Below are 27,205 nucleotides of genomic sequence, written 5' to 3' on the forward strand. Positions count from 1 at the left end.
CCTCATGTCTTTCTTACCTTTCTTTATGCAATTTCCCCAACTATTACAGGCAGTCTGGCTCAATGAGTAGATTTTAGGCCTTCAAAAAGTGATTGTCTCCTTATAAAAGTTCTCAATTCTTATGTGCCATAGAAATATTAGTAATCAATCAGGAATGCTGTTCAAATTAAAGTGCTTTTTAAATGAGAGATTTTGGAGTGGATAGGAGCATGAAGGCAGTATCTGTTTTGCAATTCTTTAAGGCAGCCATAATCTTCGTTGGGATTATGCAGCTTCTCTCTGGAGCTGGTACAGGATACCAGGAAACGATGTGGCTACTTTAAAAAGTTGTAGAGAAGGGTGGCATTTATATTTCATGAACACCTCTTTGGAATGGACTCTGAAGCTCTGCACAGCAATAGTAGTTGATATCCTTCTTAGTGTGTATGAATTAAGGAAAAAATGAACTTTTAAAAAATTTGAGTAAACAAATTTCTACCTAAACCAAAAAAGATATTAATTTGATAATTAGAATCAATGGAATGCACCACTTACTCCTGAAGGATTTTTTTAAAAATCTAAGTAAATGAACTATTGTTGATGTATAATTAAATTTCTGACTCAGGAAAAAGTAAAAGGTTTTTTTTGGAAATTATTTACAGTAATAGAGCATTTCTAACCACAAGGACTGTTTAGATGAATTGTGGAAATACTAGAAATGTCCTCTTATTTTCATAGAGGAGTTCCACTGAGAGGACGAGGCAGTGCTAGCTTTCATATGTCTCTGTAACAGTCCATGATCATAGGGTTAGTACAGAACTGTTTCTCCTTTTGTGTTAGGCCTTCAGGAATAACATGGTGTGATCCCAGGATTTAGTTATTTAAAACTGTAGGCTTCCCTTTTGAAGCCAATAGAGGATTAAGCAGAATAATTGAATTTAGGAATGCCTCTTATTAAGATAGGTTTTAATAGCTTCATACATTTCCTGACCAATTTGTCTCTGTTAAAATGTTTTATTACAGGGGGCAGTATTTACTACAAATGAAACATTTTCAACTTGCAAGTTTCTGTATATACCAAGTGGCAGAAATGGACAAAGGTACAGCTTTTTCAAAGCACTGTGCAACTTTGGTCAGATTCAGCATTTGTTTCCCTTGCTTTTCTTTTTGCATAGTAGATCCCCATAACTGATTATAATTTTTTGAGATACCCTGGGCAGCTATATAAGCAACCCATGCTCCACGTACTGCAATTCTCTGGATGCTACCCAACAATCACTGATTAAGGACACCATCTAAAATACAAAATGGTGTTAGTACTATACTTGATATCCCTACATTTTTGTTTTGATACTCTCTCCATGGTCTTAAGCATATTTACATGGAAATAAAAACTGATCATTGAAAGAATGTACTGCTAATATGTGGTTCATGTAGTAGCTTGCAGTACTATTGTGCATGTGATGCTTATAGGATGTATGTGTAATGGTTTGTGGGAATGACCTTGGGAGACAGGGCAACAGTCAGATAAAAGGCAGCTAAGCCCACAGCAGGAATGTAGGTGGGGAAGAGGTTCAGAAGAGATCCTTCCTAGTTTCTTGGGTTGTAAAGGAAATGGGGGAGAGGTATACTTTCAGACTTGCAAGATTCTATTAATGTAACCTCACAATAAAGTAGAATTAGCTCATCTTGTCATGTTTCCTGTCTGGTCTACCTAGTAAGGCTGTGTAATTTGTCTACAATGTGGAATCCTTGGTGCTCTCTGAGCCTTGTTTTTTTGCAGATGCTTCATTGCCAGACTAGGCAACATCTTCAGTGCGAAAAGGGAGTGGGCCTTGCTCTCTGTTTATACAGTATACAGTTTGCTCAGCTTGTGTCGGTGGAGGAGCTTGCCATCATTTCCTCTACTGATGAGGATGTCCAGGAAATCAGTAGAGAAAATGATGGCAAGCTAGACACTCAAGTCTACCAGAAAGCTACCCACACTAACCAAGTGCTCCATTACCAAAGCAACAACCCAACCTCCCACAAGAGGAGCTGTGTAAGAACATTATTCAGACAAGCACCAATGCACTGCAGCAACCCAGAACACCAGAAGAAGGAAACAGACAACCTATACAGCATCTTCCAGCAAAATGGATACCCCCTCAAATTTATCAAAAAGTGCCTGACCACTCAACCCACTACAACCCAACCAACAGAAGCTATGAAAAGGATAACACTGCCATACATCAGAAACATCTCAGAAACTATCAACAGACTGTTACAACCACATGGCATCACCGTAGCACACAAACCAACTAAAACTCTTCAAAACATCTTAAATAACCCAAAAGACCCAGTAGCCCAATAAGAAAAAACAGGAGCTATCTACAACATACAGTGTAAGGGCTGTAGCAGCCACTATATACAACAGACAGGCAGAAGACTAGCAGAGCGCATCCACGAACACCAACTTGCAGTCAGAAGACACAATGAAAACTCCTTAATCTCACAACACATGGACAGTATTAATCATACTTTCAGCTGGGAAACTGTGAGCATCCTAGACCAAGCTAAATCCAAAAATGCTAGAGAATTCCTGAAAGCTTGGCACTCGGACAAAGCAGCCATCAACAGACACACAGAGGTAAATGACATTTATATACCATTCAAAAGAGACAATAGAAAAGCCAGAAGACCAGTACACTCCCTTGCCAGCAATCAACACCCAGAGATGCAAAAATCAACACTAGGATTAACACCAGATGAACCATCAAACAGCACAATACACCCTAATCAAGGAACTATTAACTCAGACAATCAACCAAGCTGCAAACAACAGCCCAATCAAGGAACTCCCAAGGAGAGAACGACATCTCTACCAACACAAGCTGGGCAAACTACGGTATACTGTATAAACAGAGAGCAAGGCCCACTCCCTTTTTGCACTGAAGATGTTGCCTAGTCTGACAATGAGATGTCTGCAAGAAAACAACAAGGCTCAAGAGCACCAAGAATTCCACAGTTCAACCCTGAGCTACAAATACTCGCTTCGATTGTCTACAATTTTTCACAGTGTGTCAATACATATAATAATAACTGTTTTATGAGAGTTTAATGTTTATATTTCGCGCTTGATTTTATTGTAAACCCCCCAGAGTCCCTCTTTTGGGGGAGATGGGCGGTGGCTAAATTTGATTAATAAATAAATTTAAAAAAAATAAAAAAAATGTATGAATGTTGCCTAAAACACAAATAGTGTCACAGTCATAGTCAGCAGCATCTGCAGGTGGGGGCAGTGGGGATCAGAATGATGACAGTAACATTGCAGCATGGTGATGCAAGCCCCATCCCTTTTGTACATGTGCACCTACAAAAGGGGCAGAACGTGTGGCACAACACTGCCTTTGTCATTCTGTCAAAAGCCATAACGTCCTGCGGATGCCACTGATCATAATTAAGAAGCTTGTATAGGTCTACTTTCCACCATGCATAAGTCTTGTTGTTATAAAGGAATATGTGAGTTATTCATGCAAAATATGAAGCTAATAGAAAATCCAGATCTGATCCTCTGAGTAATTACTGAACAGAAGTAATTACTTGTGAAAAGAAGTGGGTGACAGGAGAGGATTCAAATCATTTCCCTATTTGCTGTTTCCTTCTGAATCCATTGCTTCAGTCAATTTCCAAACGTGGAAAATATATTTGGAAACCTGTCGTCCAGGACTTGTCATCAACAATTTTCTTCCCCATTCTGCAGATTAAATATTTTTTTAAAGAACTAAATATTTCAGCCATATCACCTGTGGATTTACAAAAACCCACTTTGCCAGGCACATGCTGTATCTTAAAAGGTTACCTGGATAATTCCTGCATTCCTGGCTGGAATTTGAATTACTGAAGAACACAAGTCAAAGCTGCCATTCTTTTTGTTGTGCTTTGGCATCTGTTATTTCTTGATGAATAAAAATATAATAATAATAATAATAATAATAATAATAATAATAATTCATAACCGGGTAATACTTCTCTTTAGAACAAAAAAGGAGCGTGTAAGTTTTCCCATTCTGCAGACTCCTGTACCTTTAGGGAAAGAAAATGACAAAAAATTAATCCAGGCTGTAGTTCAAAGTTAAGTTTCAAGTTAAAGACTGAATACACAGGGTGTCTCAAAAGTCTTAGTGCAAATTTAAGCTTTCATGATTTAAAAATGCACTAAGACTTTTAGGTCACCCTGTATTCGTTGATGATAAATGTCACAGGTATCAGGTTCTGCTGTCTTGTATGCAGGAAAGAAAAAAAACTCTTACCAATGGGCTGTGATTGCTTTTTATATACCTGGGAAAAAAATTATGCTGCTGATGGGGTAAAATCTACCTTAGGAGAAAAGGGGTTTTCTGTGTCATGATGATGGACTTTACATGTTGGGGTTTTAATTCTGTTTAACCATTAGGCTGTATTATTCTGCTGGGCTTAACTGACTTGTTACCCAGTCTACTACCCAAAATTGTTCTTTCCTATCTAAACCTTTAATGCTTGTTTATTTCTGCTCGTTGCTAGGCCAGGCTAGGCCAGGAGCCTGTGAACTTCATCCATAGGCAAGAGGCAGAATGAAGACTTATGATCTTTGTGTTTTCAGAGCTGTGGTTTGGGAACCAGTTGTTTTCTTTGGTGTTTCGCCTCTTTGGAATGACACAAATGCAAGGAGACAAACAATAGAACTTTTTTTAAAAATTAGTCAATAAATCTAAGTAAGAAAAAGACAGAAAGATTTATCTGATTATAATAAAATAGCCTTTTTATTAAAATATTCAGTGTCAGAAAGTTCATGCATCTTTAAATCTTGTTTCTTGTAAGCTTAGTATGAGATTTACCCATGGGCAGCTTTTCCAGTAACTACCTGAAGTATTTAAAACTGAGAAAAGCTCCTCAGCAACATTTCCCAGGTTATTAAAGACTAGGAAATATTCCATCTGAAACCCTTGGGAAGCACTGGCAGTCAGTATAGCCAATATTGAGTAAGATAGGCGGGTGATTTTATACTGTATAAACCACCTTCTTATTAAATAGAACATGGATGGGGTTCTTTGGCATTATGAATGTTTATATTAAGTGTGCTTATGTTTTAAATAAGTATAACAATATTGATATAATTATAACTATAAAACTATAACAATTATAACTATAACTATAACTATAACTATAACTATAACTATAACTATAACTATATATATATATATATATATATATATATATATATATATGAATAAACAGCTTTTTCTCTCTCTTTCATTCTCTATATACCAGAGTGTACAATTATAACAACCTGGTCTATTATTATTATTTTTTAAAATATGCTACAGGATCTCTTGGATGTTCACTTGTTCAAGAAGCACTTGTTCAGTCATTTTGTCAGAACTATAACAAGGCTATTGAGTGTGCAATTGCAGCCACCAAAAATCAACCTGATCCTGCTATGTTTACTCTACTTGGAAAAATCCAGATGAAAGCCCGAAAATTCAAGGTTAAGAAAACAGTCATATTTATGAGCTTTTGGGGAAAAAATGCTTTGTAAAAAGCCAAATCCCTAAAGAATGAGTGTGGTAGAAATACTGTTTTTTACAATGGGATTTGATTAATATTTGCCTCCTTCTTCAGCTCTAATTCTCTATATCCAAATATTTTATTTTTCTGTTTTGATATCTAACAGACAGTGCTTTGCTAATTAAGCTGTCATCCCTTTAGTTAAGTAGTTTTTTTTAAATTCTGGTTTCATCTATACAATATGTCTAAAAACCAAGCAGTCATCCCTATTGGAAAGTAATTAATCACCTGTCTGTTCCTTCCTGCTCTCTTGCTGTGGATGGTGGACTATAGGATGTGTGTACAAACACTCTCATCTGTCCAAGCAAGAGAAAAATTTCCCTTTTAATTCCTTCCTGCCAATTTCCTATTCCTCTTTTTTTTTCTGCTGCAGCAATGGTGGCACTTCATCTTTGGCTATGTGAGAAGTCATATGAAAGGGGAAAGAAACTTTTCTCTCCCTTCCCTTCCCTTCCCTTCCCTTCCCTTCCCTTCCCTTCCCTTCCTTGACACTGATATTTATTTATTCAACTTGAGTTGTTCCCAACTCAAAGTGACTATGGGAAGTATAGTAAAGGTAAAGGTTTCCCTTGACATTAAGTCCAGTCGTGTCCGACTCTAGGGGGCGGTGCTCATCTCCATTTCAAAGCCGAAGAGCCGGCGTTTGACCGTAGACAATTCCGTGGTCATGTGGCCGGCATGACTAAACGGAACGCCGTTACCTGCCCGCCGAAGCGGTACCTATTAATCTACTCACATTTGCATGTTTTCGAACCGCTAGGTTGGTAGGAGCTGGGACTAGCAACGGGAGCTCACCCTGTCACGCGGATCGAACCGCCGACCTTCTGATCGGCAAGCTCAGCAGCTCAGCGGTTTAAAGCAATTATAAAAAACCCACAGTACAGATCAAAATAGCAGAACAAATTGGCAACTGAAGACAATAACCAATATACTAGCATACTTCCTACAGATGGGCTCATTCAACACTCCAGCCCTGTGCCCAAACAGCAGCCAGGTCTTTAGAGTCTTATGAAAGGACAATAGGATTAGGACCATATGAATCATGGGCCAAGCTGTTCCACAGGCAGGTGCCACGACAGAAGGCATACTTTCTGGGTCCCATCAAATGGCATTGCTTGATGGAAGGGACCTAAAGCATGTCAACTCTAGTATCCAACTAGGACAAAATTCAGTCCATTCTTCCTTTGAACTGTGCAAATCAGGCAATCAGAAATGTTCTGCAGGAGATTAACATTCACTTTTTCTTCAAAGAAATATTCCTACAGTCTGAATTCCAAGTGGGTAAAATATAATTAGGTTTTTGATTTTATCAAAAATTGATCTTTTGTTTTTCTTGTGTATGATCTGGTATCTTCCTTTCCTTCCCTTTCCCAAATAAATCATCTTTGTTTGAAAATCTCCATCTCACTGAATATTCTTTCAACTATAACGTTTTTATGCTGCCTATGTGGCATTCATAGCATTTTTGGAAGGTCCAGACAATGTTAGCTTCTGTTTGCAATCTTGCTTTGTCACATGCTGCTTCTCCTGTCTTATATCTTAGCAGAAAAAAGATTCAGTTGGGAAGAATAATGGAATAGTAGAAGAGCTGTGGACAATGCCATTTGGCTGGTGGTGCTATCAGTTAACAATATACTGCCTTTTTATTGCAGGATGCTCTGTCCAGTTTTAATGAGGCTTTGATGCTGCTAACTGGCACCGATAGATCTCCTCCTAATACTTTTGAGGCTGCAGAATTATATTTTTTAAAGGGCCAGTGCTACATGGATCAAGTCTTTTTATTAGAGGTATGCATTTTGACTTTGGCCTTATTCTTAACGAAGCTGGACATTCAGAAGCTTACAAGAATCTCATGGGTGTCCAGTTCATTCCCTAGCCCTACTCACAAACTGGTGATTATGATCCTTAACAGCCTGAAGTATTAAGACCAGGCTGACTAAAGAACTTTTTTTTCCAACATGACTTTTCCCACAGTTTCTTCCAGCATCTAATTTCCTCTGTGTGAACCAAGGAAGGAGTGTTTTTGGAGATTGCTTTTCAGGTTCAGAAAGGCTCACCTAACCCCACTGTTGTCACCTTGCTTCAGATGGCAGATTTCCTTCTCTTGCAGCAAGCTTTTGACCTGACAAGTTAAACTTAGTCTTGTCCCTGAGTAGAATTTATTTGATACACCACTCTTAATTTCCTACATGTAATCCTCGCTTAACGACCACAACTGGGACCAGAATTTTGGTTGCTAAGCAAAGTGGTCATTAAGTGAATCTGACCTGATTTTATGACTTTTTTTGCAACGGTCATTAAGCAAATCACCGCGGGCATGGGCATTAAGTGAACCATGGAAGATTGTCCATATTCCCAATTTTAAAGTTGCTTTAATGAAATGTATCAATTCTCAGCCTTTGAATTAGCTTTGTATCACTGGTGAGGCAAGGCCAGAAAAATCTGATTCCAAATGGTCTAGGCTCAACTCATTGTTTAAGAACTAAATCCCAACTTGGAAAAAAAAATAGTAGTAGTAATTCAATAACTATTTATCTTTTAATCTTTAAATGGACTTTTATATACATATATACATATTTTGAGAAAAAAAGTCAGATATTTAGGTGTTTTTCTCATATCAGTCAGACCTAAATATCTGACTTTTTTTTTTCTCTCTCTCTCTCTCTATATATATATATATGAGAGAGGGTTAGGTATCTACAGGCAGTCCTCAGTGATTGCCCTGTTTAGCAACTATTTGAACTTACAACAGCGCTGAAAAAGTAGTTTTACGACTGGTCCTTGAACTTACGACCATCACAGCACCCCTGTGATCACATGATTGCCAATTTACAAGGGTCGTTAAGTGAGGACTACCTATATTCTCAACTATATAGTAGTATCGTATGTTACTATAGTCTCTTCTTTGGGGGGAGATGGGTGATGATAAAATTTGATAAATAAATAAAATATTACATTATTATATTGTTACTTAGTTTTTATATAGTATCACAGTTAACATTTAAAAAATAAGTATTAATTGTAAGTTTTTTGAATATATATATTTTTAATGTTGGGATTGGAACTAAAAATACCAGCTTGTTTTCTCTAACTTAAACAAAAATGAAATATGAAAAATATAGGAAATATTCTCTAAATGTTGGCGTTTTATTTATTTTGAAGAAGCATGATTCAATTAAACCTAATGTTTAATCATTTTAGGCCTGTGATGCTTTTACTTCTGCTGTCAGGCTATATCCGCGATACGCAGATGCATTTTATCAGCGAGGGCTGTGCAGAATGCAACTCCGACAATCTAAATGCATCTTGGATTTTAACAAAACACTTGCTATTTTCCCAACTCATTTTCAGGTAAGAGAGATGATTTTGCACTTCTGAAGGTTTAAAATAACTCTTAATAATAAAGTTTTAAAAATAAACCTGAAAAATAAACCTGAAACAATCTTGTTTTTCTTCATTAATTGACTGAAAATGGAAGATTCACTTTTTTGGAAATTTAGCTCAACTGTAGAGAGTGAGATGGCCTTGTCAGAGATAGGCAGGATGTGTCACAAAAGTGATGTGGGAAAAAAACGTATCTTAAGTCCGAGACAAGCAGAAAATATGCAGAAGAGGCTCAGACAGACACCTCCCTAATTCATGGCCATAAGAAGGGGAGGCAGCATAGCACAATCAGACTTGCAAGATTCTGTTATTGAAGCCACTCTCAATAAAACAGTTGTAGCCTTCCTCGGGAATTGATTCTTGGTCTGGTCTGCCTGGTGCAGCTGACATTAATTAATTTGGTCCAGATCATCTCTTTTTGTATTCATAGATAAAACTTCCATTTCTGCATACATTTGTTTAAATGCTGGCAGGTTGTCCACAAGGGGAGTCAAGAAAATCAAGATGTCCACAAAAGGGGTTCAGAACAGGCAAGGTGATAGATGCTGGTTCATGATGCAAGCTCTGTTCCTTTTATGCAATAAGTGTGTGAAGTGCAGGACCCCCAAATCAGCAAACATTAGCACACAAAACCCTATTTAGGGTGCCCAATAGAATAGCCATTATAATTATAGATAGGACGCACAAAACAAGGTACTCCAGGGAAGGCTATACAAAAATTAGAAACAGGCTTTGTTTGTTCAAACTGCTGCCCTGTACAATTTGCAGAGAAAGAAGCAAATTAGAAATAAGCATGTATGATCTTGACCAAATTCATTATTGTCTGTTCTTAATTAGATAAGCCAGAAACGTGATGTACTGTTTGTAACCACCATGATAAGTTACTTGTTGGCTTGCTTGAAAAATTGGCATTACCTGTAAATTGGAATCAATATATTGCAGTGCCACATCTGCCATCTTGCTTAATTTGATGCACACAGTGGTGGAGTCAGGCGCAGTTTAAACAGCCAGCCGTGTTCTACTTTACAGTGAGCATTATAGGAAAATGTGGAGTAATTAAATTCACCTTTTAATCAATTTTCCCTTTTTGTGCACAGTTCCCCTGTGCTTCCTTCTAGTGTCAAATAGGCATCCAAGCATTATACACAACGTAGCCAAATTTTGTGCAGTAATGTAAAACCCAACTTATTATATTTTATGCTACGTTGCATTGTTATGACCTGTGGCTATACCAATAAACCTATTTACTTACTAAAACCCAACATGAGGAAACAATAGGCTGTCTGTAATATCCATATAAAATTTGGAGAATTTGGTTAAATTCAGCCTCAATATAGTTAGTATTGCCTTTGTTTTCTGTATGTCTTATTTATTTATTTATTTATTTATTTATTACTCATATTTAGCCACCGCCCATCTCCCCCAGAAGAGGGACTCTGGGCGGTTTACAATAAAATTCCCCATAAAACATAAAGATTAAAATCACATAAAACAATTATAATAAAACCCAATAAATAAATAAAATCCAAAAGAAATGTAAAATCCAGGCTGGTGGGAGGGAATCTAGGGTGCGAGCCATCCCCAAGAATGGTTATTCCCTTTCCCACCCCAGGCGAGATGGCAAAACCAGGTCTTCAGGGCCTTCCGGAAGGTCAGGAGAGAAGGGGCCTGCCTCACCTCCGGGGGCAAGGTATTCCAGAGAGCGGGGGCCACCACAGAGAAGGCCTGCTTCCTGGAAACTGCCAGATGAAATTCTCTTATGGACGGGGTCCGTAACATGCCCCCTCTGGATGATCGGGTGGGGCGGGCCGATGTAATGGGGATGAGACGGTCCCTCAGGTAACCTGGCCCTGTGCCATGTAGGGCTTTAAAGGTAATAACGAACACCTTGAATTGGACCTGGAAGCAAACTGGCACCCAGTGCAGCTCGCACAGCAACGGTGTTATATGTGCCCACCTAGGTGCACCAAAAATAGCCTGCGCGGCTGCATTTTGGACCAGCTGAAGCTTCCAGATACTCTTCAGGGGTAGCCCCATGTAGAGCGCATCGCAGTAGTCTATATGGGGATAACCAGGGTGTGAGTGACTGTTCGGAGGGCTTCACGATCCAGGAACGGGCGTCACTGGCGCACAACCCAAAGTTGCGCAAAGGCCCTCCTGGCCACGACTGCCACCTGCTCTTTGAGCAGGAGTCGTGAGTCCAGGAGAACCCCCAGATTACGCACTGAGTCTGTCTGGGGCAGTGCCACCCCATCCAGAACTAAAGATGGCAGTTTCCTGGAAGATGAAGCCCCATCAACCCACAGCCACTCCTTCTTACCAGGGTTCAGTTGAAGCCTGTTGTTCCCCATCCAGACCCCCACAGCCCCCAGGCACCAAGAAAGGGCAGTCACTGCATCACTTACCTCACCCAGGATAGAGATGTATAATTGGGTATCATCAGCATACTGATGGGACCTCAACCCGTGGTGACGGATGATCTTACCTAGTGGTTTCATGTAGATGTTAAACAAGAGAAGAGAGAGAACCGAACCCTGTGGCACCCCACAATGGAGGGGTCGAGGGCTGGATCTCTCCTCTCCTATCACCACCGACTGGAACTGGCCCTGGAGGAAGGAGGTGAACCAGCACAGAACTACGCTGCCCACCTCCAACTCCCTGAGCCATCCCAAACGGATACCATGTTTGATGGTATCGAAAGCCGCTGAGAGATCAAGGAGAGCAAGGATGGATGCACTGCCTCTGTCCTGCTCCCACCAGAGATCATCCATAAGTGCGACCAATGCAGTTTCTGTCCCATATCCTGGCCTGAAACCTGACTGAAAGGGGTCCAGATAATCCGTTTCCTCCAGGACCCTCTGGAGTTGTAACACCACCACCTTCTCAACCACCTTCCCTAAAAAGGGGAGGTGGGAGACTGGACGAAAATTGTCCAGCACAGTTGGGTCCAGAGATGGCTTCTTGAGGAGGGGGCACACTAGTGCCTCCTTAAAGGTGACCGGGAACACCCCCTCCCTCAAGGATGTATTTACCATCGCTTGGACCCAACCGCACGTCACCTCCCGAGCTGCCTTCACCAGCCAGGAGGGGCATGGATCTAAATAACAGGTGGTGGCATTCACAATCTGGAGGATCCTGTCCACTTCCTCTGGTCCAACTGCTCCCAAATAACAAGGCTAAAATGTTCCCTCGGTATCTCCACAGACCCTACTTCATGCATGGAGTCCAACTTAGACCGGATCTGAGTAATTTTATCCTGCAGATGCTCAGAAAACTCTTCCTCATGGCCCTGTAGGTGGGTCACTGGGCCCACCCTCCCCAAAAGGGCACGTGTGATCTTAAACAGGACCTTTGGATGACAATCTGCGGATGCAATAAGAGCGGAGAAATACTGCTGTTTCGCCGCTCTTACTGCCACAAGGTAGGCCTTAATAGTGGCCCTAGCTTGTGTTCGGTCGGATTCGGTCTTTGTCTTCCTCCAGCGGTACTCTAGGCGTCTCTTAAGCCTCTTCAAAACTCTCAGCTCCTCCGTGAACCATGGGGAGTGTCGGGTTGGATGAGGAAAGAGAGGCCACACAGGCGCGATCCTGTCCAAGGCCCCGGCCGCTTCCCTGTTCCAGGCAGCAGCCAGGGCCTCCGCTGGACTGTGCAGCAGATCCCTGGGCACCTCCCCCAGCTCCCTCTGAAACCTCACTGGGTCCATCAGTCGCCAGGGGCGGGCTAATCGAACGGGTCCTGCCTCCCTGTGGAGGGGAGCGGCATAAGAGAATCTCAGGGCCACCAGGGCATGATCTGACCATGACAATGGGGATAGATGCAGCTCTCCCCTCAGATCACGTTGCCACTGCTCCAACAAGAAGACCAAGTCCGGAGTGAGACCACTGTCTCGAGTCGGGTCCTGATGATCTGGGACAGGCCCATGGCTGCCATGGTAGCCATGAACTCCTGAGCTGCCTCCAAGGCACGCCCCAGGGAAGGCAGATTGAAGTCCCCCAAACCCATAAGTTTGGGGAGCTCCACCGCCAAACCCGAGATGGCCTCCAGCAGCTCAGGCAGGGAGGTTGCTATGCAGCAGGGGGGCTGGTACAGTAGCAATACTCCCAGCTGTTCTCGGGAACCCAACTTGAAGAACAGGGTCTCACACCCGGCAACTTGTGGGGCAGGGCCCCTGAAGGCCACAAGAGACTCTCGGATGACAACAGCCACCCCTCCTCCCCTACCCTGGTATCTCGGCTGGTGCCACACCCGAAACCCAGCTGGGCACATTTCCGAGAGGGCTACCCCGCCTTCTGAGCCCAGCCAGGTTTCAGTGATACATGCCAGGTCTGCCCTCTCCTCTGCGATCAAATTGCATATGAGGGGGCCTTTGTTGTTGACTGACCGGGGCTCACAATATTTTCTAGACAGAGGGCTATATGTGGCTTTTGAATGACATGTTAGAGTCCACACTTTAAAAAATAGCGAGTATAGTCAGAATAAAATCTAAATTGTATTTTATCTTCAATTTACTTTATAGATAGCTAATATGCTTGCTCTCCAGTTGTGTATTCAATATTTTTTTCTTTCCATCACATTATACTTTAGAGTTTAACAACTTTTGAAGGCCCCTGTGAATCACTGTCAAGGTTCATTGACAGGTCTTTATAACAAATCATATATGTCATGTATGGGGAAGTTCGTTTTTCTCTTTTAGAAAATCATGAGAATACCCATATTTGAAAGAGATGGTATGCTAGTGAAGAGTGTTACATGTTAAAGGACAAAAGGAGGGTGATTTGCATTAAAAGATAGATTCTTGGGCACTTTACATTAACAGTTTTATGACTTTGGAAAAATGATTGCAAAGCCTCTATCTGTTGAGAATATAAATGGTTCTAATGTTCCTATGGATTAAAAAAACTCATGGAAAAATCTGCTTGGAATCTGCCTTGTTAAGTACCACTGATAGAAGAAATATCCCTGGATATTTCTTCCCTGTTGTGTTCTTCAATGAGCTTGTTGTTGTTTTTTTCTGTTAAGGCTTACTTAAGTCGTGCTGCTTACTACGGTTGTAGAGGAAGATACTCTAAAGCAATAATGAACTGCACTGAAGCCCTCAAAATTGAGCCGCAGAGTTTGAGAGGGTATCTTTACAGAGGAGTACTGAAATTTTACAACAGGGTAAGCATGCTTACTGCTGTCTGAATTTGGGATACATAAGTGGAGCCTTTGCAGTTGTCTTATGAGTAAAGAAGGATATTTGAACATCAGAGCTGCTCGCTAGCTGTGTCCAAGAAAGTGAAATCTTGATTCATAGACCAATATTGCAATTAGTTGTAACACAACATGACTTCTGCATTGTAAAATCGTTGCCATTACATGGAAAAACATGCACTAAGGGAAAGTAGAGAAAGGAAGGTGCTGGGAAAATCAGGGATGAGGGTTGGGAGACTGATTAGATCTGCTGTACTTCCACTGAAGCAGAGTAGTGGCAGTGAGGGAGGGCAAGGACAGTGCTGAAGAAGAGAAGGGAAGTGAGGCCAAGGCACAGCAGGTTTGCCCTCATTGTTTCTGTTCTGCGCACACCCCTCACAAGGACTGTAATAAGTAAATGTTACTTTATTCTATGTGGTTTAAATAATTAATGCTATTACTATTATGCCATTTTTTCCCATAGACTTACAAACATGCTGTTGAAGATTTAAAAAAAGCCATAGACCTGGATCATGTGTGCGTTTTGGCATATTATAACAGAGCAATTGCCTTCCAACAATTGAAGGACTATGAACATGTATGGTTTGTTTTCTTAATAAGCAGTGATTTGTCATTGTTAAGTTGTTTTGACCCTGGATGTCTACTTACAAACTCGCTTTCCTGTCTTACTCACATTTTATGGTGGATCTAGGGAACAGACTTTGACCCTTGTAAACTTCTAGGGCTTGTTCTGTCTTTTTTTTTTATTATTTTCCACAGATAAATCTGGAGGAAAGGATAAAATAGTTGCATATCTGATTCATAATATTAGCATCTATCCATCATCTATGAATATAAATATCATTCTTTTAGTGATCATGCGCTTTATAGCTTGATTGTTTTTTTTAATCTGTACAATTGTGTCCGATTCTCGGAGACTGCCTGGACGAGTCCCTCCAGTTTTCTTGGTGAGGTTTTTCAGAAGTGGTTTGCCATTGCCTCCTTCCTAGGGCTGAGAGAGAATGACTGGCCCAGGGCCACCCAGCTGGCTTTCTTCCCAAAGTGGGACTAGAACTCACGGTGTCCCTGTTTCTAGCCTGCTGCCTTAACACCAAACTGGCTCTCTTCAGATTAATGATGGCTTTTAACACATTGCTCCAGTCCAGATTTTTAAGTAGCTCCAATCCAAAAGTTCATAGTACATGATAATATGCTGATTACATGTGCAAAAAGTGCACTCTCAGGGTTTTTATGGTACAACAGGGGTATCTTTAGGGCCCAATAATGCTCCCTTGCTTCTGCTATCACTGGCAGCCTCCCCCGCCTCCCCCACAGCTTTATCCTCTGCCGGGCTTCCATTCTGCTGCTTCCTCTGCCGCCTCATGCTGTAGGCCAAATGTTTCTACCTTCTCACTGGCTCTCCACTGCATATTTCTCACTCTCTCTGCCTTTTCACTTTCTTTGATTTTTCACTAAATTAAGCTCTTTTCCCTTCTCTGACTTTTCCTGTTTTCTGTGTCCTTGCTGGGTTCCCCACGCTGGCATTGTCTTCTTCCATCTGGATCTCTTCTTCTGTCCATACCCTGCTGCTGCTTCCGTGTTCCCAATCCTTTCCCTTCCATATTTTCTTATTCCTCTGAAGAGCTCTTTCTCCTACCACTGAATCTACTGTACAAAGGACAGTACAGAGGAGCGAGTCTGTGTGTGTTTCTGTCATGTTCCCCGTTTCAATGTTCTGTTAACATCGTAACGTTTCACATGTCAAACCGTTTTTTCCGTGTATACCCGCCTTCCTCATGGCTGGGTTTTTCCATTCCTGCGCTCTGCTTTGTTTTGGAACTTTGGAATGTATGTTTGAGTTTGCAATCCTATTCAAGGTTACTTTCCCAGGCGCGTGTAACGGTTCCTAGCACCTGGGAGGGGGTGCGTGCTGACGGGTGCTTGGTAGGGACTGGATTGAAGGCAAGGCTTTTAAGTTTGTATTTGGCACGCTTTTGCTCATTCTCAGCTTTCTCTGTATTTGCATACTATTCCTTTAATAAATCAGTTATCTTTAAGCCCGAGCTTGTGAGACTGAGTGTAATGGTTGCCTAATCCCAAATACTCAGTCTCACAAGCTCGGGCTTAAAGATAACTGATTTATTAAAGGAATAGTATGCAAATACAGAGAAAGCTGAGAATGAGCAAAAGCGCGCCAAATACAAACTTAAAAGCATTGCCTGTGAGCAAGTTCCGCCCCAATCCCTCGTCAGTGCGCACCCCCTCCCAGGTGCTAGGAACTGTTAGACGTGCCTGGGAAAGTAACCTTGAGCAGGAGCGCAAACCCAAACACACATTCCAAGCCCTCAAAACAACGGAGGGCGGAGGAATGGAAAAACCCTGGATGGGCGAAGGAACACAGAACAGCAGATGACATGTGAAATGTTACAATGTTAACAGAACATTGAAATGGGTGACATGACATATCGCCCCCTCCCCAAAAGAATGCTATGGAGCAGGTTTGTCAGGATAGGCAGAGTGAAATTGGGCCACTAGACGAGGCGAGAGTACGTCAGGAGCGGCGACCCATTCAGGATGAGGGAAATGTTTCCAACGAACGAGGTACTGCAAAGTGGAGTGCTGGCGGCGAGAGTCCAGGATGGATGTCACCTCGAAATGTTGCTGGTTATCAATCATGAGAGGAGGTGGTGGAACGGGTTGGGGATGCCAGTGGTCCGACGGCAGGTAGGGCTTGAGTAAACTACAATGGAAAACAGGATGTAAACGTTTGAGGTTGTGAGGCAAAGCAAGTTTAAAAGTAACAGGGTTAATTTGTGCTACAATTGGAAAAGGACCCACAAACTTAGGGCCAAGTTTTTTGGAAGGTTGTGGGGACTTGAGAAATTTGGTTGATAAGTAGACTTTATCTCCGACAGTAAAAGATGGTTCAGGTGAGCGCTTTGCATCAGCATGGCGTTTGTAAGTAGCCTGGGCATGGAGGAGAGCTTGTTGAATGTTGAGCCATGAGTGTTTGAGAGAGTCAGCCCAGTCAGTGAGTGAGGCTGGTAGAGGTTGTGGATGAGGAAGTTCAGGAATAGGAATGAAGTCGCGCCCAAAAACTGTTTTAAAAGGAACTTGACCAGTGCTTTGATGAACAGCATTGTTATAGGCGACTTCTGCAAAAGGGAGTAAGTCGACCCAGTTGTCTTGTTGGTAATTAACAAAAGCTCTGAGATATTGTTCTAGTGTCGAGTTAACCGCCTCTGTAGAGCCGTCCGTCTCCGGATGCCACGCGGTGGAGAGGGCTTGTTTGGTGCCTAGAAGTTTTAAAAATGCCCGCCAGAACTGTGACGTAAATTGTGTGCTTCTGTCACTCACCAAACGGGCGGGGATACCGTGGAGGCGGTACACGTGGATGAGGAAGAGGCGTGCCAGCTGTTGTGCAGTGGGGATAGAAGCGCATGGGATGAAATGGGCTTGCTTCGAGAAAAAATCCTTGACTACCCAAATGACTGTTTTACGTTGACTAGGGGGTAGATCAACGATAAAGTCCATGGATATGTCCTGCCAGGGGACAGATGGGGTGGCGACGGGTTGAAGGAGACCCTGAGGTTTGCCCGTTTTGCACTTTGTTGCTCCACAAACAGGGCATGATGTGACATAAGCTTTAAGGTCTTTAAGCAGTGTTGGCCACCAGAATTGTCGGCGAACAAGGTGAAGAGTTTTTAAATAGCCAAAATGTCCAGCCAGCTTGTCATCGTGGCAGCGCTGGAGTATGGTTTTTCGCATAGCATCTGGTACATAGAGACGATTGTTGTGCCAGGCAAGATCGTCGGTGAAAGTTAGACTGTTTCAATTGGCTTGTAACCAAGTATCTGTTTTAAGGTGGAGAAGCAACTGTTGTTGCAAATCTGATGGAATTGACAAGCGTGGCGAGTGGCTGGGAGGCGGAGCGGCTGGATATTGTGTTCGCTGCGCTCGCGTCTGGCTGCGTGTCACCGCCGCCAAACTTAATTGTTTGTCGGTCCAGACGGTGCCTTGGACCGTTGGCCCTGGGCCAGCATCTTGGGGTCGGCGGGAGAGCGCATCAGCCAAAAAGTTTTTCTTGCCTGGTATGAATTTAAGGGTGAAGTCAAAGCGGCTGAAAAACTCAGCCCAGCGAAGCTGTTTGGGGCTGAGTTTGCAACTGGTGCTTAGAGCCTCCAGGTTTTTATGGTCAGTCCAGACTTCAAAAGGGTTGGAAGTCCCTTCCAATAAGTGTCGCCACGTTTCTAAAGCCGTTTTTACAGCAAAAGCCTCTTTTTCTCAAACATGCCATCTCCTCTCTGTTTCAGTGAATTTGCGTGAGAGGTAAGCACAGGGTTTTAAGGCGCCAGAGTGGTCAGATTGCAGCAAGAGTGCTCCGATGGAGAAATCAGAAGCATCCACTTGTACAACGAATGGTTTAGAGGGGTCTGGATGCTGTAAAATTGGCTCTGTGGTGAAGATTTGTTTGAGCGCTTCAAACGCCTGTTGACAGGTTGGAGTCCATTTAAGGAGCGCTCCTGGGTTTTTTGAACGTCGCGTATCCCCCTGTGCTTTGGTTTTTAACAGTTCAGTGAGGGGGAGGGCGATTTCAGCAAAATTTTGGGCAAATGCCCGATAGAAATTGGCAAACCCGAGGAAACTTTGTAATTGTCTCCTGGTACGGGGAGGCTCCCATGCTATAATAGCTTCTACTTTTGCAGGGTCCATTTCAATGCCCTTAGCGGAAATTCTATAGCCCAGATAATCAATTTGTGACTGATGGAAGGCACATTTAGACAGTTTAGCATACAACTCTGCTTTTTTCAATTTAGCCAGCACCTGACGCACCAAGTGAATATGTTCTGACATGGTTTCAGTATAAATCAATACATCATCCAAATACACCAGTACCCCCTTAAATAGGTGGTCATGCAAGACCTCATTGATTAGTTGCATAAAAACCCCAGGTGCCCCTGACAAACCAAAGGGTAAGACTTTGTATTGGAAAGCCCCGAGAGGACAGTTAAACGCTGTTTTCCATTCATCCCCTTCCCTTATGCGAATACGAAAATAGGCTTCTCTCAAATCCAGTTTTGAGAAGATTTTGCCTCTGGCCAGATGTGATAACATATCTTTGATCAGGGGCAAAGGATATTTATTTAATATTGAGACCGCATTGAGCCCGCGAAAATCAGTACAAAGCCTCAATGACCCATCCTTTTTTGGTCTGAATAGGACAGGAGCTCCTACCGGGGAGTTAGCAGGCTCAATGAAACCCCTAGCCAGATTTTTGTCAATGAACTCCCTTAGCGTAGTGAGCTCTTTGGGAGACATGGGGTATATTTTTGGGTGAGGTAATTTTACATTAGGTAAGAATTCAATGGCACAGTCTGTTTTTCGGTGGGGTGGCAAGCGATCTGCTTCCTTTTCCCCAAATACCTCAGCAAGGTCCTGATATTGACTGGGTAGTCCCTCAAGGGGTTGAAGCGTTTGTACAGTAGTGTACGCTACCCCTCCACCCTCCATGTCTTCTAGAAGATCTTTTTCGGGTACTTTGTAAAATCCATCCGCAAAAGTCACAGTTCTATGTAGCCAGTTGATGAAAGGATTTTGTTGTACAAACCAGGGCATACCTAAAATAACGAGAGGACCCCCCACTGGAGCTACAACAAATGGCAATTTTTCCTGATGGGAGCCCATCTGCAAGGCGACCAGTCCCGTGGAATGAGTGACTGCTTTCCCTCCCGCCATAGTTCCATCCAACTGGGTGAAGATCATAGGTCTTGGCAAAGGAAACGTGGGCAGTTCCAGAGCCGCTACGACATCAGGGTGCATAAGGGAACGGGAGCAGCCCGAGTCGAGCATGGCCCAGACTTCCACAGTTTTGGTTTTTGATCCCAGTTTAACTTTTACAGTCAGTGTAGGGAAGTTTCCACTCACCGAATCGTGGTCACGCCCAGTTTCTTCCACCTGCCCTAGGGCACCCTTCAGGGCAGGTGGTAGGCTTTTCCCGCCGGCTGTTGAAATTGCAATTCTTCTTCCTCTTCCCCGAAGGGTAGTTCTGGTGGGTCCAATTCTGCGACGGCAGCTTTCAGTTTCCGCAGCAGAGCAGGCGACTTCACTGCAGGTTTCGTCTGCCGTTCTTCTGGACGGCGTCTGGGGCACGAAGTGGCGCGATGCCCTTCTTTTCCACATCTTAGGCATTGACCTTTGGAAAACCGTCGTTCCCTTTCCTCTTCCCAGGCTTTTGGTTTGGGGCGGCTGGCGAGTCCAGTCGTGCGCGCTCCTCTGGCAAGTCGGGATTGTCGAAGCTCTTTAGTATGGGCATAGGTCTGCAGGGCATTTTCTGCGCTGCCCGCCAACTGAATCCACCCGTATAGCGTCTTAGGATCGTCTCTTCCTAGTGCCCAACGGAGGATTTCTGGTTCTAACCCCTGCTTAAACATTTCAATTAAAGTTGGCTCAGACCAGTCTTCCACCTTCCCTGATAACGCTTTAAATTCCAGCACATAATTGGCAACTGAGAGGGACCCTTGGTAGAGTTTCCTCAGGGCGTTTTTGGCTGTCTCTTGGGCTAGAGGGTCTTTGAAACGCTGTTTAAGTGCCCACAAAAAGTCATCGAAGTCCTCTAACTCTGTTGCCTCGGTTTGGCACAGTTGCACATACCAATCAGCTGCCCTCCCTCTCAGTTTGTTGGCAATAAAATTGATTTTGCCGTGTTCTGAACGAAAGTTTCGGCCCCAATCCTCCATATAATGCTTAGCGTTAGTGATAAAAAAGGAGAGTGTAGTGGGATCCCCATCGAACTTCACTCCAAACGGTGGGAAGTTTCTTACCGGCTCAGCTGGCTGTGGTGGCTCCGTAAATGTCAGCGTACGCCGAGCCCCCATGGGTGGCCGATCCCTGGGAGGTCTTGCCTCTCGCCCCCCCACCTGACGGGATGATCGAGTCTTGCTTCTTCCCCTGGGTGGTAGGGTGCTATGCCTTGGGTACTGTGACAGCTCTTCCTCCCAATCTTCCTGGGCTGGCTCTGCACCCCTGGGGAGATCTTTAAGGATTGTCACTATTAGATTCATTTTGTCCTCTATTGCTTTCATACGAGCAGGAGTGACCGGCTCTTCTAGGGGTTGGTTGGTTACCACCACCCTCGGTGACAAGGGGATTTTGGGCTCCCAGGATAGTTGTGGAGACCCCCTCCCCGTTGTCCTCTCCATTACGGTTTTGTGTTCACTCCTGAGGCTCTCCTGCATGGATATCAGCAACTCATCTAATTGGACATCCCGCATCTCCCGACGTGCCGCTCTTTGCGCTCTCGAGGTAAGAGCTGGCCGGATCCTTGCCGACTCCTGCTCCTCCTCGCTCCCTTCACTCGCGCGAATTTGATGGTCGGTCATTGCTAGCGTTCCCTCTTATCCAACGTTTGGATGGGGCTAGCGGAAGATGATTGAAAAGATTCTCAGCTTTATGTAATGGTTGCCTAATCCCAAATACTCAGTCTCACAAGCTCGGGCTTAAAGATAACTGATTTATTAAAGGAATAGTATGCAAATACAGAGAAAGCTGAGAATGAGCAAAAGTGCGCCAAATACAAACTTAAAAGCATTGCCTGTGAGCAAGTTCCGCCCCAATCCCTCGTCAGTGCGCACCCCCTCCCAGGTGCTAGGAACTGTTAGACGTGCCTGGGAAAGTAACCTTGAGCAGGAGCGCAAACCCAAACACACATTCCAAGCCCTCAAAACAACGGAGGGCGGAGGAATGGAAAAACCCTGGATGGGCGAAGGAACACGGAACAGCAGATGACATGTGAAACGTTACAATGTTAACAGAACATTGAAATGGGTGACATGACACTGAGTATTTGGGATTAGGCAACCATTACATAAAGCTGAGAATCATTTATATCATTTCCGCTAGCCCCATCCAACGTTTGGGTAAAGAGGAGCGCTAGCGATGATCGAACCTCCGCTTCACGAGAGTGAAGGGAGTGAAGAAGAGCCGGACTCGACGAAGACTCTGCTAGCTCCAACTTCGAGAGCGCAAAGGGCAGCACGTCGGGAGAGGCGGGATGTCCAATTGGATGATCTATTGTTGGCAGTGCAGGGCGTCACAGGGGGTGTACCCCAACCCCAACCCGAAGTGGAAGCAGCACCGGGGAGGGGATCTCCACAGCCATCCTGGGAACCCGAAATCCCCTTATCGCCAAGGGTGGTGGTGACCAATAGACCCTTAGAAGAGCCTGTCACCCCTGCCCGCATGAAAGCAATAGAGGATAAAATGGATATGATAGTAACCCTCTTAAAGGATATCCCCAGGGGTCCGGGGTCCCTACAGGAAGACTGGAAAGAGGACCCCTCTCAGCTGGTTTTCCCAAGACAGAAGTCCCTGTCACTCAGGGCAAGAAGTAAGACTCGGGCTCCCCGACAATTGGGAGGAAGGGAGTCGAGGGCGTCCAGAGATCGGCCACCACTGGCGGCTTGGCGCATGTTGTTGTTTGCAGAGCCACCACAGCCGGTGGAGCTGGTAAGAACCTTCCCACCCTTTGGGGTGAAGTTTGATGGGGACCCTACCACGCTCTCCTTCTTCATTACAAATGCTAGACATTATATGGAGGATTGGGGCCAAAGTTTTCGTTCTGAACAGGGCAAGATTAATTTTATTGCCAACAAGCTGAAGGGGAGGGCAGCTGATTGGTACGTACAGCTGTGCCAAGCGGAGGCCACGGAGTTAGAGGATTTTGATGAGTTTCTGTGGTCACTAAAACAGCACTTTGAAGACCCATTGGCTCAAGAGAGAGCAAAAAACTCCCTGAGGAAACTTTATCAAGGAACCCTCTCTGTCGCAGACTACGCTTTGGAATTTAAAGCCCTGGCGGAAAAGGTGGAGGACTGGTCCCAGTCGACTTTGGTAGAGATGTTCAAGCAAGGGCTGGAGACGGAAATCCTCCATTGGGCTTTGTGTAGGGACGATCCTAAAACGTTATATGGCTGGATTCAGTTGGTGGGCAGTGTGGAAAGCGCTCTACAAATGTATGCCTATAGCAAGGAACTGAGACAAACCCGAGTCGCTAAGGGAGCTCGTGCTACGGGATATTCGAGTCGCCCTAAACCAAAAACTTGGGAGGAAGAAAGGGAATGACGATTTGCGAAAGGTCAGTGCTTAAGATGCGGGAAAGATGGGCATCATGCCACATCGTGCCCAAGACACCGACAAGAGGAATGGCCAGGAAAAGCACCAGGGAAATCGCCATCCCTCCCGCGCAAGATGAAGGCTGCCTGCGCTGAACTCAACCCTCCAGACCTTCCATTCGGGGAAGAGGAAGAGGAATTACAGTTCAACCAGCCGGCGGGAAAAGCCTTCCACCTGCCCTGAAGGGCGCCATTGGGCAGGTGGAAGAAACTGGGCGCGACCACGATTCGGTGAATGGGAACTTCCCTACAATGACTGTCAAAGTAAAATTGGGCTCTAGAACCAAAACTGTTGAAGTCTGGGCCATGCTGGACTCGGGTTGCTCTCGCTTGCTGATGCATCCTGATGTTGTAGCTGCCCTAGAACTGCCCACGTTCCCTTTGCCACGGCCCATGATCTTCACGCAATTGGATGGAACCATAGCGGGGGGGAAAGCAGTCACCCACTCTACAGGACTGGTGGCTTTACAGATGGGCACCCATTGGGAGAAATTGCCTTTTGTCATAGCTCCAGTGGGGGGGCCTTTGGTGATTTTAGGAATGCCTTGGTTTGTGCAACAAAATCCTTTTATCAACTGGCTGCATAGAACTGTAACATTTGCTGATGGATTTTATAAAGTACCAGAAAAGGACTTGTTAGAGAACATGGAGGGAGGACGGGTGGCTAACACAACTGCACAAACACTTCAGCCGCTAGAAGGACTGCCTAAACAATACCAGGATCTGGCTGATGTGTTTGGGGAGAAGGAAGCAGATCGCTTGCCACCTCACCGAAAAACAGATTGTGCCATTGAATTTCTCCCTAATGTAAAGTTACCTCATCCAAAAATCTATCCCATGTCTCCCAAAGAGCTAAATACGCTGAGGGAATTCATTGACAAAAACCTGGCTAGGGGTTTCATTGAGCCTGCAAACTCCCCGGTGGGGGCCCCTGTTCTCTTTAGACCAAAAAAGGATGGCTCGTTGAGGCTGTGTACCAATTTCCGCGGGCTCAATGCAGTCTCAATATTAAATAAATATCCTTTGCCCCTTATCAAAGATATGTTATCACATCTGGCCAGAGGCAAAATCTTCTCAAAATTGGATTTAAGAGAAGCCTACTTTCGCATTCGCATAAGAGAAGGGGATGAGTGGAAAACAGCGTTTAACTGTCCTCTCGGGGCTTTCCAATACAAAGTCCTGCCTTTTGGTCTGTCGGGGGCACCTGGGGTTTTTATGCAACTTATCAATGAGGTCTTGCACGACCACCTGTTTAAGGGAGTGCTGGTGTATTTGGATGATGTATTGATTTATACTGAAACCATGTCAGAACATATTCACCTGGTGCGTCAAGTGCTTACTAAGTTGAGAAAAGCTGAGTTGTATGCTAAACTGTCCAAGTGTGCCTTCCATCAATCACAAATTGATTATCTAGGATATAGGATTTCCGCAAAGAGTATTGAAATGGACCCTGCCAAAGTTGAAGCTATTGTAGCATGGGAGCCTCCCTGTACCAGGAGGCAATTACAACGTTTCCTTGGATTCGCCAATTTCTACAGGGCATTTGCCCAAAATTTTGCAGAAATCGCCCTCCCCCTTACTGAACTGTTAAAAACTAAAGCTCAGGGGGATACGCGACGGTCTAAGAACCCAGGAGCGCTCCTTAAATGGACTCCAACTTGCCAACAGGCATTTGAGACGCTCAAACAGATCTTCACTACTGAACCCATTTTGCAGCATCCTGACCCCACTAAGCCTTTCGTGGTACAGGTGGATGCCTCTGATTTCTCCGTCGGGGCACTACTGCTCCAGTCAGACCAGTCTGACACTTTAAAACCCTGTGCTTACCTCTCTCGCAAGTTCACGGAAACGGAGAGACGGTGGCATGTTTGGGAAAAGGAGGCTTTTGCTGTAAAAACCACTTTGGAAACTTGGCACCACTTATTAGAGGGGGCTTCACACCCTTTTGAAGTGTGGACTGACCATAAGAACTTGGAAGCATTAAGCACCAGTCGAAAACTCAGCCCCAAACAACTTCGCTGGGCTGAATTTTTCAGTCGTTTTGATTTCACCGTTAAATTCATACCAGGCAAGAAAAACTTTTTAGCTGATGCTTTATCACGCAGACCCCAAGATGCTGGCCCAGGGCCAATGGTACAGGGGACTGTATGGACGGAAAAGCAACTGAGTTTGGCAACTGTGACACGCAGCCAAGCGCGAGCGCAACAAACTCAGCCTCAAGCCGCTCCACCTCCCTCCTCTTCACCGCGCTTGCCAATTCCATCAGACTTGCAACAACAGTTGCTATTCCACCTCAAAACTGATACTTGGTTGCAAGCAAACCTACACACTGTAACTTTCACTGACAACTTTGCCTGGCGAAATGATCGTCTCTATGTCCCTGACGCTTTGTGAAAGACGATCCTCCAGCGTTGCCACGACGACAAGTTGGCTGGACATTTTGGATATCTTAAAACCCTTCACCTAGTTAGGCGTCAATTCTGGTGGCCAACTTTACTAAAGGACCTTAAGGCATAAGTCACTGCATGCCCTGTCTGCGTGGCTACCAAGTGCAAGACTGGCAAGCCTCAAAGTCTCCTCCAACCTGTGGCAACCCCGTCCTTCCCATGGCAGGACATCTCCATGGACTTTATTGTCGACCTACCACCCAGTCAACGAAAAACTGTCATTTGGGTGGTAAAGGACTTTTTTTCTAAACAAGCTCATTTCATCCCATGCGCCTCTATCCCCACGGCGCAACAGCTGACACGCCTCTTCCTCGTTCACGTGTACCACCTTCACGGAATCCCCGCCCGTTTGGTGAGTGACAGGGGCACACAATTTACGTCACAATTTTGGCGGGCATTTTTGAAACTGCTTGGCACCAAGCAAGCCCTCGCCACCACATGGCATCCAGAAACAAATGGATCTACTGAAGCAGTTAATTCTACACTTGAACAATACCTACGCGCTTTTGTCAATTACCAACAGGACAACTGGGTGGACTTACTTCCATTTGCTGAAGTTGCTTATAACAACGCCGTTCATCAAAGCACTGGTCAAGTTCCCTTTAAAGCTGTCTTTGGGCGTGAGTTCGTCCCAATACCTGAACTCCCGCACCCGCAACCACTCCCAGCCTCTCTCACTGACTGGGCTGACACCCTCAAAGACTCATGGCTCAATATTCAACAAGCTCTAAACCATGCCCAAACCACCTACAAACGACATGCCGATGCCAAACGCTCCCGCGAACCTACTTTTGCTGTGGGGGATAAAGTCTACTTATCCACAAAATTCATCAAATCGCCTCAACCCTCGAAAAAACTTGGTCCCAAATTTGTTGGTCCTTTTCCCATTGTTGCACAAATTAACCCTGTTACTTTCAAACTTGATTTGCCCCATAACCTCAAGCGTTTACATCCTGTTTTCCATTGCAGCTTGCTCAAACCCTACCTGCAGTCGGACCGCTGGCATCCCCAACTGGCTCCACCACCTCCAATCATGATTGATGACCAACAGCGCTTCGAGGTTACTGAAATCCTTGACTCCCGCCGCCAGCGTTCCACTTTGCAGTACCTCGTCCGCTGGAAACATTTCCCTCATCCTGAATGGGTTTCTGCTCCCGATGTTCGCTCACCCCGCCTTGTCGCTCGTTTTCACTCTGCCTACCCGGACAAGCCGGCTCCTTAGCATTGTTCTGGGGGGGGGGGCGATATGTCATGTTCCCCGTTTCAATGTTCTGTTAACGTCGTAACGTTTCACATGTCAAACCGTTTTTCCGTGTGTACTTAGCTTGCTCTTTGCTGGTATTTTCCATTCGTGCTCTCTTCTTTGTTTTGGGACTTTGGAATGTATGTTTGGGTTTGCAATCCTATTCAAGGTTACTTTCCCAGGCGCGTGTAACGGTTCCTAGCACCTGGGAGGGGGTGCACACT

General features: G+C 44.4%; 1 protein-coding gene across 1 annotated transcript in view; it reads left to right on the top strand.

Moving 5' to 3' along the window:
- The first annotated feature begins 1,021 nt into the window (after window positions 1–1,021).
- TTC6 (tetratricopeptide repeat domain 6) overlaps window positions 1,022–27,205 on the top strand; it is a 37,699-nt gene continuing 11,515 nt past the window's right edge. Inside the window, exons 1-5 of the mRNA XM_063288907.1 lie at window positions 1,022–1,079; window positions 5,325–5,485; window positions 8,767–8,916; window positions 13,969–14,109; window positions 14,606–14,719. Of these exons, the coding sequence (XP_063144977.1) occupies window positions 1,022–1,079; window positions 5,325–5,485; window positions 8,767–8,916; window positions 13,969–14,109; window positions 14,606–14,719 (624 nt within the window). The remainder of the gene's footprint in view (window positions 1,080–5,324; window positions 5,486–8,766; window positions 8,917–13,968; window positions 14,110–14,605; window positions 14,720–27,205) is intronic.

This window comes from Candoia aspera, chromosome 1 (assembly GCF_035149785.1).
Source record: "Candoia aspera isolate rCanAsp1 chromosome 1, rCanAsp1.hap2, whole genome shotgun sequence".
Classification (NCBI taxonomy): Eukaryota; Metazoa; Chordata; class Lepidosauria; order Squamata; family Boidae; genus Candoia; species Candoia aspera.